This window comes from Sorex araneus, chromosome 5 (genome assembly GCF_027595985.1).
Source record: "Sorex araneus isolate mSorAra2 chromosome 5, mSorAra2.pri, whole genome shotgun sequence".
Classification (NCBI taxonomy): domain Eukaryota; kingdom Metazoa; phylum Chordata; class Mammalia; order Eulipotyphla; family Soricidae; genus Sorex; species Sorex araneus.
Window position 1 is genome coordinate 199,089,009 of NC_073306.1, and position 13,055 is coordinate 199,102,063.

A 13,055-nucleotide genomic window follows, 5' to 3' on the forward strand; every position below is an offset into this window, starting at 1 on the left:
TCTTCAAATATGCTTTATGATACTTTAATCATTCACCTTTTTTAGGTTGTTCTAAAATGAGACAAAATTAAAGAGGCCCTTAAACAAGTCTAAATGGTGTTTTTAGTAGTTTAACAAAAAAGCTCATATCTTGCAGGGGAGAAACCATGGATAAAATTTTCAGTTGTGGAATCAAATTGTGAATCCATATCAGCTAGTAATTTATTTTGAGGTTTAACTTCATGGCCTATTTCAATGGAAAGGGATTTTTATAGCAGTGACGTTGTTTCTCAGACTTTCAGTGAGTCTGTCATTTTCTTCTTCACAGGCACCATACCCACTATTACCATAGCCGTAGTTTCCATAGTTGCCAGGAGGTACACCTTCACGCAGGCTTGTGCGCCTCATCCTGCCAGAAGAGGGAGGAAGAAGGCAGGTGGAGGGTATGTAGGAAGGCAAACCACCCGGACCCAGCGAGACACCAAGATTTTCCCCTAAAGCACCACGACATCAGTAGTCTGAACATCTCACAGGCTCTCTCACATCACTTCTGATCTGCCTAATCCTCCCCACATCCCTCTAGGTGATACTAATTCGGTTGTCAGTCCAAGAATTTGTTTTCATTGGACACTATCTAGTCCCTTTCTTTTTTCCTTATATACTATATTACTATATATTAGAGAGACCATCCAGCGTTTGTCCTTCTAGAACTTATTTTGCCTCACATATCATCATCTAGGTCTATTCAAGTTGTAGGGAAGGGTACTAGTCAGCCTTTCTTAAAGCTGAGTATCATTCCATTGTGCATCTACACCACAACTTCTTAGACTTTGTTCCGGCTGCCAGAGAAGATCTTCCTACTAAGACTTCCTCATTTTGGTGAGCCTATCACAAAGACAGGCATTTATAGGGTTTGCTCATAAAGTACGGAGGGGAGTGCTTCCTTAAAAGGTACCATGAAAATATATTGCTAAATAACTTTTGTCAGGTGTCAAGTACCTGGAAGTTTCTTAAATCGTAGGCAAGAATATTAAAGATACTTTCACTGTATCACTGTCATCCCGTTGCTCATTGATTTGCTCGAGCGGGCACCAGTAACGTGTTCATTGTGAGACTTGTTACTGTTTTTTTGCATATTGAAAACGCCACGGGTAGTTTGCCAGGCTCTGCCATGCGGGCGGGATACTCTTAGTAGCTTGCCGGGCTCTCAGAGAGGGGCGAAGGAATCAAACTGGGTGGACCGCATGCAAGGCAAACATCCTACCCACTGTGCTCCAGCCCAAAGATATCTTAAGTTTCTTAAAACTAAGAATGATTGTGGAAGTTTATCAGGAGAAAGTGATTTTGATTCTTTCCAAAGTAAAACTGTCTTAGGTATCCTTAAATTTTGTAGTTTAGTCATAACTTTAAAAATTTTAGATTGGAGCCAGAATCTGGAAAAAACCCGAGTGCCCTAGAACAGATGACTGGTTGAAGAAACTCTGGTACATCTATACAATGGAATACTATGCAGCTGTTAGAAAAAATGAGGTCATGACGTTTGCATATAAGTGGATCAACATGGAAAGTATCATGCTAAGTGAAATGAGTCAGAAAGAGAGAGACAGACATAGAAAGATTGCACTCATCTGTGGAATATAGAATAATAGACTATAAGACTAACGCCCAAGAATAGTAGAAATAAGTACCAGGAGATTGTTTCCATGGCTTGGAGGCTGGTCTCTCATTCTGGGTAACTCAGGGAAGGGACCACCAAGTAAAATGTGGTTGGAGGTCATGTGGGGGAAGGGTGAGGCGGGCGGAATACAGACTAGAGACTGAACACAATGGCCACTCAACATCTTTATTGCAAACCAAAACACCTAATCAGAGAGAGAGAACAAAAGGGAATTCCCTGCCATAGTGTCAGGGTGGGGTGGGGGGAGACGGGACTGGGGAGGGGGGGAGGGATGTTGGGTTTATGGGTGGTGGAGAATGGGCACTGGTGAAGGGATGGGTTATCGAACTTTGTATGGGGGAAGCATGAGCACAAAGATGTATGGATCTGTAACTGTACCCTCACGATGACTCTCTAATTAAAAATAAACTAATAAAAAAATTTTAGATTGGGGGGATGGAGCAATAGCACAGCAAGTAGGGCGTTTGCCTTGCACGTGGCCGACCCGGGTTCGATTCCCAGCATCCCATATGGTCCCCTGAGCACCGTCAGGAGTAACTCCTGAGTGCAGAGTCAGGAGTAACCCCTGTGCATCGCTGGGTGTGACCCAAAAAGCAAAAAAAAAATTATTAGATTATGTGCTTTCTAAGAAAAAGAATCACAGAAAGTAAAGGTAATTTTCAAAGATGCACTTTATAAAAATTTTAAACATTTTTCTTGGGTAGACAAAATATTTTATATTTTAAATGATTTAAGATAATACAGCTAGATGAGTAGGTGAAATAAAAAAGCAATTAAGTATACATACACGACTTAATTTCTTCAAATTTCTTCAGGTCAGTGAAAAAAATTAACCACGTTGTTAAAAATTGAAATTAAGACTGCTACTACTTTAGTTATAAAATATTTGTACTTTGATAAGTTTGTTAGCTTTAAATTTTTAAGTGCTTTTCATGAATTGCAGCCTAAGACAAAATGGTATATGAGAACAAAAAAGTTCTTTGATATTTATATGTTATGTTATTTGGGGGGAAAAGAAATGTTGATTTGCATGAAAAGCTGTCTTCTCTGTTGTAAGTATAGATTGTATTATGGAATATAGTTCAAATGTAATTATAACAAGAGATAGGATTTTTAAAAACATTTTTATTTTTATATTTTATAGCAGAATAGTTATGAGCATCAAATCACCTAGAAAGTTCGCCACTAGATAGATATGCATGAACATATATTGCAAGCAAGAGAGTTTCCAATTGCAGAATTATTTTTTTTTCTTTTTTGGTCACACCCAGCGATGCACAGGGGTCACTCCTGGCTCTGCACTCAGGAATTACCCCTGGCAGTGCTCAGAGGACCATATGGGATGCTGGAATCGAACCCGGGTCGGCCGCGTGCAAGGCAAGCGCCCTGCCCTCTGTGCTATCGCTCCAGTCCCTCCAATTGCAGAATTCGTATCTTCGTAGTAACAGTCAAACTTGTAGGTTTTCAAATCTTCATTTGTGCATTTTGATATTTCTCATTCTTTCAATGCTCTGTAATGAGAAAAATGAGAATTCTATAGACTTCGGCTTTTTTTGTTTCCCAGTGATTTAGTTTACATGTAAAGACATATAGTAGGAAAGAGAAGCTAATTATGACCCTGTTAAAATATGTTTTATGAAAAACAGTTTTCACAGGAACAGAATTTTTCTGTCATTGTCACCTTTTAAAAAGCTCTATTTTGAATTAAACAGATGAGGAATTGAAAGTAAGTCGGGTAACTTGCCTTGATTATAGCTTTTGCTTGCTTTGATCTGGGATTTAGACATCGCTGTCTTCTAGGTGCTTTCAGAGTGATACTGTTAAGAAAAGATCCAACAGTTTCAAATTTCAGATGGAAAAACACAAGCAAAACAGATATGAAAGCCTCCACCACTGTCATGTATAGTGAATATAACTTACATCATTTCTATTTTGTCACAGTTGATACTTGGTTGTATTATAGAGATTTTCTCAATGTCTGTCACTTTCACTGCTTTTACAGTGTCTATGCAATGACAGCGTCTTCTTTTGAACATAGGGAATCCTAGAACAGATGGTAACATCGTTTACTAATGTATCTGATTGCAATAGTGGTTCATAATCCTGATGAAGAATGTAAGGCAAGTTTTCATTGGATAAAGGTAGTAATCTATCAGTTGAAACTTGACACTGCTTTTCCTGAGAAAGGAGCTTAAGTTAGATGCTACTATTTTTCAGATTTCTTAGCAAAGCACTAAATAATAAAAGAAAACATCAAAGAAGCTTATTGAAGTAGTTACTTTCCTCTTGCACGTATACTGAACAATTACCAGAAAATTAATAAAATGACTTCAAGTTAAATTTCTGTAACAGACATTTAAGTGATTGTTAAAGACTCTTGTCATATTTTGTGACATAAAAATTTCATGAAGTTTATTATCTGTAGTTGTGATAACTATCTCTATTTTCTTAAACATTTCCAACATTTTCTACCACTGCTATAGCAACTTCCAATGAGTAAGGTTAAATAAAAGTTTTAAATGTCTTTTAAGATATGCATTAGAAGCAAAAACATTTGAAACATTAGAAAAGGAACATGGAGATTGAGACATAAAATATATCTTATACCTTGAACAAACGTAGTGCAGATTATCACAGCTAAGACTATAATCATGCCCTTATTCATTTTATCTATTGCTGCCGTTGCTGCTTCTTCAGCTTTGTGAGTCTTCTTGAAAGAAAGCACTCTTCTTGAATATATATATCCAATATATATAGGGTATTGAATATTCCAACAATCCATTTATGGCAGTAGGAATTTCCCTCCTTGAGTCATACTCTTGCTTCCAGTAGTTTCTCTTCTGTTCTAATCTAATTATAATTGTCCCTTTCCTTTTGTTAAAGTGCTGAAAGTATATGAAAGTGAAAGCACTTTGTATAGAGTAAATCCTAGATATAAGACTGGACATGACACACCTATGTAGCATTTCCTTGAAATGCATTTAATTGTTGATTTTCTTTAAATGTTTTTTTTTATGGTCACCTTCCTTTTGCTTTTAAGTTTAAGCTCTTATCAACTATAAAGCCTGTATTATTGACTTCAAATAATCTTTATTTAATCTTATTAATACTCTACCAACTATAATTGCACATTTAACAAAAAATGTATTCCTAAATGTACATCCATTTTCTTTTGTATGTTTGACCATTTTACCTTATAATAGATATATATATTTATATCAGCATTTAGACATAGTATATACTCATACTTTATTTAAGGAGAGGCTGCTAAAATCTCAGGGCTGGGAGGAATAGAGACGTTACTGGTGCCTGCTCGAGTAAATCGACGAACAATGGGATGACAGTGATTCTGTGTCACAATAAAGTATGAGTTGTGTATTTAAAAAATATATTCTTTTGAGACTAGAGAAATAGTACATAAATGAGGGTTTGCCCTGCACTCGCTTGACCAGGATTCAATCCCTGGCACCACGTATAGTCACATGAGCACTGCCAGGAGTGATGCCTGAGTACAGAGCCTGGAGTAAGCCCTGAGCACAGCTAGGTGTGGTTCAAAAAACAAAACAATCCTCTTTTCTTGGTGATTTTTCACTTCTTGAATTTTACTTGGATATCACCAGTTTCCTTTTTATGTTCCTTTACCTTTTCTCTTTTTTTTTGGCAGGGGGTGGAGGGGTGGTCATACCTGGCAATGCTTAGGCATTACTCCTGGCTCTGCACTCAGGAATTACTCCTGGCAGTGTTCGGGGAACAATATGGGATGCCAGGGATCGAGCCTGGGTCAGCCCTGTGCAAGGCAAACACCCTCCTCGATATGCTATTGCTCGGGCCCTACCTTTTTCTCTTATTCCTTCTAAATCTGTTTGTTTTAGATGTGTCACTTGTAGAAACTTTAAAAATTCATATCCAAGAGAGTTTTTTTGTTTGTTTTTTACTTTTTGAACTCCACCTGTTGGTACTGAGGGCATACTCTGGCCTTGCATGTAGTAGCACTCCTGGCAAGGCTCAGGGGACTTTAGGAATGCCTGGGATGAATTTGGGGTGGCTTCATGCACAAAACCTAGGTCAGCCAGGCACAAAGCAAGTACCTTAATCACTTTACCATTCCTCTGCTCCCTCAAAATTTTTTTACCTAAATATTTCCAACAATTTGCATCAGCAATATATAGTATATTCTGATTTCTCTTTATATAAGATGATAAATTATTATAAATAAAATTGCCATAGCTTTCTTTATAACTTTTCCTATTTTTCTTTTGGCATAGTCTGGGATTATAGCTAGTTTATTACTTACAGGTAATTGTCTTACATTTTTAAACTTCTCTTGAGATTTATCACTGTATTTAGTTCTGAAATCATATATTTATTTAGGGAAATCCCACATCGTAAAGTTTTTATTTATGGCTGTGCTCAGGGCTTACTTCTGGTTATATGCTCAGGGATCACTTCTGGCAGTGCTCAGGGAATTGGACCCAGGCTGGCTGTGTGCAAGTGTTTTATAGTATAGTATATCCACTATACTATTGCTCTGACCGCCCCACATCTTAAAGTTTTTTTTTTAATTTATTTATTTTTAATTAGAGAATCACCGTGAGGGTACAGTTACAGATTTATACACTTTTGTGCTTATACTTCCCTCATACAAAGTTCGGGAACCCATCCCTTCACCAGTGCCCATTCTCCACCACCCGTAAACCCAGCATCCGTCCCACCCTCCCCAATCCCATCTCCCCCCCACCCCACCCTGCCACTGTGGCAGGGCATTCCCTTCTGTTCTCTCTCTCTATTTAGCTTCTACGGCCCGCAATAAAGGTGTTGAGTGGCCGCTGTGCTCAGTCTCTAGCCCTCATTCAGCCCGCAACTCCCTTCCCCCACATGGCCTTCGACTACAATATAGTTGGTGATCGCTTCTCTGAGTTGCCCTTTCCCCAGAACATGAGGCCAGCCTCGAAGCCATGGAGTCAACCTCCTGGTACTTATTTCTACAGTTCTTGGGTGTTAGTCTCCCACTCTGTTATTCTATATACCATAGATGAGTGCAATCTTTCTATGTCTGTCTCTCTCTTTCTGACTCATTTCACTCAGCATGAAACTTTTCATGCCCATCCACTTAACTACAAAATTCTTGACCTCCTTTTTTCTAACAGCTGCATAGTATTCCATTGTATAGATGTACCAAAGTTTCCTCAACCAGTCATCTGTTCTGGGGCATTCGGGTTTTTTCCAGATTCTGGCTATTGTAAACAGTGCTGCGATGAACATACATGTGCAGATGTTGTTTCGATTGTACTTTTTTGCCTCTCTGGGATATATTCCCAGCAGTGGTATTGCTGGGTCAAATGGGAATTCAATATCTAATTTTTTGAGAATCGTCCAAATTGTTTTCCAGAAGGGCTGAACCAGTCGGCATTCCCACCAGCAGTGAAGAAGGGTCCCTTTCTCCCCACATCCTCTCCAACAGCGGTTGCTTTTGTTCTTTTGGATGTGTGCTAGTCTCTGTGGTGTGAGGTGGTATCTCATGGTTGTTTTGATCTGCATCTCTCTGATGATTAGTGATGTAGAGCACTTTTTCATGTGCCTCTTGGCCATTCGTATTTCTTCCTTGGTAAAGTTTCTGTTCATTTCTTCGCCCCATTTTTTGATGGGGTTGGATGTTTTCTTCTTGTAGAGTTCAACCAGTGCTTTATATACCATTGATATCAACCCCTTATCTGATGGGTATTGTGTAAATATCCTTTCCCATTCTGTGGATAGTCTTTGTATTCTGGTCACTGTATCTTTTGCGGTGCAGAAGCTTTTTAGTTTAATGTAGTCCCATTTGTTGATCTCTATTTTTACTAGATTGCTTAGTTCCGTGTCACCTTTGAAGATACCTTTATCTTCAATATCGTGGAGGGTTTTGCCGACCTTGTCTTCAATGTACCTTATGGTTTGTGGTCTAATGTTGAGGTCTTTGATCCATTTTGATCTGACTTTTGTGCATGGTGTCAGGTCAAGGTCTAAACCCATTTTTTTGCATGTGGTTGTCCAGTTGTGCCAGCACCATTTGTTAAAGAGGCTTTCCTTGCTCCACTTCACATCTCTTGCTCCCTTATCAAAGATTAGATGATCATACATTTGGTGTTGTGTGTAGGGATATTCCACCCTGTTCCATTGGTCTACAGCTCTGCCTTTGTTCCAGTACCATGCTGTTTTAATTGTTACTGCTTTGTAGTAAAGTTTGAGGTTGGGGAGGGTGATGCCTCCCATTGTCTTTTTCCCAAGAATTGTTTTAGCTATCCTTGGACGTTTGTTATTCCATATGAATTTTAGGATTGCTTGATCCATTTCTTTGAAGAATGTCCCCACATCTTAAAGTTTTAATAGCAATTCTCATCTTTAAAGCCTCTTAGTTTTTATTTTAATTATTTTCAAAGTAGCTGGAATATCTTTCTATGCCATTAGTTTATTTAAAAATGTGATTTACAATTTATTTTTCCAAGGGAAACAAGTAAAGAAAAAGGGAAATTTTCTTTGATATAACAAATCCTTATGTATTTTTTATTTGTGGGGGCACACATGGAAGTGCTCAGATTTTACTCCTGGCTCTGTGCTCAGAGATCACTTCTTTTTCTTTTTTTAAGTTTTATTTTATTTTTATAAAGTTGTTCACAATAATTGATTACCTTCAATATTCTGACATCAATCCCACCATTATACCTTCCCACCACTATATTTTGAGTTATTCCTCCCTGATCCCCAAAGCCTGCCCCAAAGCATAACACAATAATCTATTTTGTATTGCTTGTTATGAATTATCCACTAAATATGATCCAAAAAAGTTTCTCTAGAGAAAAGTGTGTGAGGATTGTTGTATCACCCTGGAGCCATTAAGCCCTTGTATAGAGTATGAGATGTTGCATGGCCGTGAATGGAATTCTAAGATTTTAAATGGGATAATACTTCTAGAATTAAATTTTTAACTGGATGGTTACTTTGGGGTCTGGAGACATCTCTGTGGCGTGTTGCTCTCTTCCTCTTCCAAGGTTTCTTTGTGAGTCTCTGGATCATGACCAATAATGAGCTTAAATGGCACCAGAGGCAGTTCATGGGCATGACTGCCAGGCCACCAGAAGCACAGAGAGAAAGTGGGAGGTCGCCCATTCCTGACTGTGCGAGGCTGGAGATTTCGGCCACAAGTCCTGCATACCTTTTTTTTTTTTTTAAAGTAGTAGATTCACTCATTGATTTCTGAGCCTGTGGAGATTGGCTGTGAGCATGATGGCAATTGAGTTCTGGAGGTTTTTAGTTGCTGGGGCTCTTTTGGGGTGGGTGGTGGGCATCACTCATCATCTGGCTGCCCTGGGTGAGACAGTGCTACAGTGCTACCTTTAAGTAATAACATAATAAAACAAGGTCATCAATAGGATGGATTCTGGCCTAAAGAGTAGCATGATTTAGAGTGCTTGCCTGGCAAGTGTATGGTCATGAGTTCAAATTCTTGGTGCCCCCACGTGTGGCAAGCATGACCCTGGTTGCTCTCCTGCCTACTACTGCTGGTGCCACAAATGTTTTCCAGCTACACCATAACCAGGAGTGTAAAAGCATCCCCAAAAGGAGTATCAACCTTTGTGAACACCACAACTGAAAGGCTACACCAGACATAGTGCCGTGGATAAGGTGGTTGCTTTGCATGTGCCCAACCAGCCTTCAATCCCTGGAACCACATATGATCCCATGAACACACACCACTCACTGTGGCCCAAGATTAAAGGTGTATTTTAAAAAGAATTCTAGGAGAAAGTAAGGGAGAAGCAGAGGGAGGGGGAATCCTTCTTCCTCTCTGAGGCAGCCTCCCCTGGGACCTGGGTGGGCGCTGCTGCTGCTTCCCCGGGCCCTGGGAGGGTCCTTTCCCTAACCACTGTCTGCAGGTGCGGCTGCCTGTCCTCGGAGTTCAGTTGCAGTTCGAGTTTTGAAGAACTTGAATGTGGTTTTTCACTTCCTCAGATAATATATGCAAAACAATGCAGTGATAGGAGAGGGACTGATTTTGTGTTTAACTTTCTAGCTCATTTTCTTGAACCAAATCGAAGGTGCTAATCTAGATGATCTCTCCTTAACACTCTGGCTTTTTTGTTGTCTCTTCCTCCCATATCTCTGCCCTAAAGTTTACAGGAAAATGCCACTCCCTTTTCTAGAAAGTGCATTCCTTTAACAAATATTGGTTTTATTTTAATTTTTTCAAATATTGGTTTTAGGTTTCTGTTACATGCCAGAAACACTTTTGAGTATTTAAGATAGAGAAGTGGACAAAACCCAAGATCCTTCTGTGTCCTGCAAATTTTGCAGCTTTCTAACTTTTTTGGTAGAAGACAGACTGGCTGATTTCTGCTGGCTCTATAGATCTTTGGGTGTTTCTTTAAGACTATGACCAATTCTGGGTAAATTCTTTCTAAAAAGGAGGGAGTAATTTTTTAAATTTTCATTATGTGAAGGTAGTGTGTTTACAATAGTGTTGACATTTATGGTCCTGGTGTGCCATGTACCTCACCTCACAACTGCCAAAGTGCCCAAGATCCATGCCCTGTTTCATGCAGGGAGTAATGATCTCGTGGATCGTTCCTTTATGCGGTGAGCTTGAGAGATCCCTTTTCTTTCTCTTTACATAGTGATTTCTCCCGAATGCAATGACTTTCCCTCTCATCTCCTGTGTCCTTCGCTTTCTTGAAGTTTTGAGATGTTCCTGAAGCCGTTCTTCAATGCAGTGTTCTTCTCTTGAATTAGTAGCATTTATTTTCTTGTTTAGCTTTATCCACTGGAACTATAATTGTGAGCCACGATTTTAGTAGCTTCATCATACAAAGTTTTTAAGGGGGGGCTCAGGAGGGAAACTGGGGACATTGGACTGGTGAAAGGACCAGCCACTATTACACCTTATCCACCACCATTATTTTGAATTTTCCCAGCCACCACCCAAGCCTGTCCCAATAGCAGGCCCTAAATAATTTATTTTGTATTACTTATTATGTATAACTCTCTAAAAATATCAAAAAAGGGTTTTTTAGAAGAAAGTGTGTGAAGACTATTGTATCTCACCCCGGAACTATTATGTCCTTGTATAAAAGATTACTAACATGTTGTTACAGGTTGATCTTGGTGTGCTAAACCTTGATTTTTTTTTTTAATCAAGGACAGTTGCCTTCGACTTTACATCCTAGTCAATGTGGTACATCAGTGCTATAGAGTATGAGGTGTCATTCCAGGAATTCTAAAATCGTAAATAAAGTGATAAACCTGGTGTTAAATTTTTAACTGGCTTGTGACTTGAGGGTCCAGAGGCATCTCTGCAGCTTGTTGATCTCTTCTGAGATTTATTTGTGAGTCTTTCTCACATGTCTTTTGGAGTTAGTATTTTCATTTTCTTTACAACTAAGGAGAGGGATTGATGGGTCATCTGGTAGGTAGCTCTATTTTTAAAATTTTTTTTTCTTTTTTGCTTTTCGGGTCACAGCCAGCGATGCACAGGGCTTACTCCTGACTCTACACTCAGGAATTACTCCTGGCAGTGCTGGTGGACCATATGGGATGCTGGGAATCGAACCCTGGTCGGCCGCGTGCAAGGCAAACGCCCTATCCGCTGTGCTATCGCTCCAGCCCCCTCTATTTTTAAATTTTTTGAGGAACCAGTCTACTACTTTCAATAGTGGCTGTACCAGCTAACAGTTCCAGCACTGCACAGGGATTGCCTTTCTCCCGCAGCCTCTCTCGAGCAGTTATCTCTTGCCTTTTTGATAATTGTCATTCTGACAGGTACCAGAATTGTGGTTTTTTATTTACATTTCCCTGTTGTTTAGTAATGGTGAATATCTTCTCATGTGCCTGTGGTCATCTTGTTTCTTCTCTGCATAAAACAATTTTAAAATTAAATTGTTTGGTTTTCTGCTATTGAGTTTCCTGAGTTGCTTTTATTAGAGCATAACTTTATTAGAGTGTAATTTTAAAATGTCAGAGAAGCCACTTGATTTTGATTTCCCCCCCCCCAATAATTTAGAAGTGAAAAGAGAAATTGGGTTTGAAAATTAACTTATTTTAGATTTTCAGGCAAAAATCTATAATCTTGTATAAAAATTTAGAACCCAGAAGAAACAATCAGGTTCTGTTACCTCACTGATAAATAAACCTTCTTTTCCGTGTCCTCTATACTTCACAGAATGTTTGCTGCTATTTGCTGGTATTGAAGCCAACAGCAGTGGGTTGTCTAAAACAGTTTCTACATCACCATAAACTTCCGAGAATTAATTTTTCTCACAACAAAAGCAGTTCTGTGCATGGTCTTAACGTGGCTGCCTGGAAAATGACTGCAATGGACAACTGCCGTTTTCTGCGGATTTTCATGTTAATTTTCCACGGGAAACAGTATGCCTATTGTTAGCGGCTGGAAGCAGCAGAGGTTAGCAGCGAGCCACTTGACAACCAATTAATTGTCGGAAGCTTGATTCAGTAGAGGGACATAGTGCAGAAGTTTCATTTATTGCTAGGTTATTACCTCCTCTCCTCAGAGAAGCGGGAGAAGGGAAATCTCGGTTATTTCAGGATTAGTTGGAAAGAGTAATGCACAGAAGGATTTTGCCAGGAGAGAGGAGTCCTGCGTGGGAATAGCAGAGGAGCTATGTGTATAAGGTAGGAAGCTGCTTGGGTTTCTTTGTAATTTAGTAGGATGAGTAAAATGGCCATTTATAAGGAGAACTTGGTCCACATAACTTGGCTAGTTTGATGGTTTGTTGTGAAATAGAACATTTTTATTTACGACTAAAACTAAGGGATTTGGAGAGTAGCATGCTGAGTGAAGTAAGCCAGAGAAGAGGAAAAGGCACAGATTTTTTCTCTCATTTGGGGTTATGAAAAAACATAGTAAGGGGGCTGGAGCACAGCGGGTAGGCGTTTGCTTTGCACATGGCCGACCTGGGTTTGATTCCCAGCATCCCATATGGTCCCCCGAACACTGCCAGGAGTAATTCCTGAGTGCGTGAGCCAGGAGTAACCCCTGTGCATCGCTGGATGTGATCCAGAAAGAAAAAGACAAAACAAAACATAGTAAGGAAATAGCAAGTGGTCAGAGGCAACAGGGTCTAAGAACTTGTCTGCAGAACTGAGCTTACCAGGATGGGGCACGGGGAGGTGGGCGCACTCTGCTGGGGGGTGTGGGCTTGGTGACATTGTATGCTTGAAACCTTGTCATTAGCAGTACAGTAAATCCTGGTGCCTAAAACAAAATTTTAAACATTTAACGAAAAGAAATATCATGTTTTTGTAAGCGATTCAGGAGTGGAAAAATAAACTGGAAGGACTTTTTGGTTATTAATACATCTTATTTTATTACTAATAAAGTAATAAGCCAATACTTGTAGCACTGTAGTCC

General features: G+C 39.4%; 2 protein-coding genes across 3 annotated transcripts in view; one reads left to right on the forward strand and one right to left on the reverse strand.

The window, feature by feature from the left end:
* The window catches only part of ART3 (ADP-ribosyltransferase 3 (inactive)), a 74,063-nt gene that overhangs the window by 16,154 nt on the left and 44,854 nt on the right, over nucleotides 1-13,055 (forward strand). The window contains exon 1 of one of the 2 annotated variants that reach the window (XM_055139117.1): nucleotides 12,166-12,316. The exons of the other annotated variant lie outside the window; for it this stretch is intronic. The gene's annotated coding sequence lies outside the window, so the exon portion shown is untranslated. Of the gene's footprint in view, nucleotides 1-12,165; nucleotides 12,317-13,055 lie in introns of those variants that run through there. 2 annotated transcript variants of the gene reach the window in all.
* CXCL11 (C-X-C motif chemokine ligand 11) lies at nucleotides 25-4,322 on the reverse strand. Its single transcript, XM_012934827.1, has 4 exons — nucleotides 4,265-4,322; nucleotides 3,578-3,701; nucleotides 3,402-3,474; nucleotides 25-51 (listed from the first exon to the last, which is right to left on the reverse strand). The coding sequence occupies exons 1-4, from the start codon at nucleotides 4,320-4,322 to the stop codon at nucleotides 25-27; spliced, it is 282 nt and encodes a 93-aa protein (XP_012790281.1).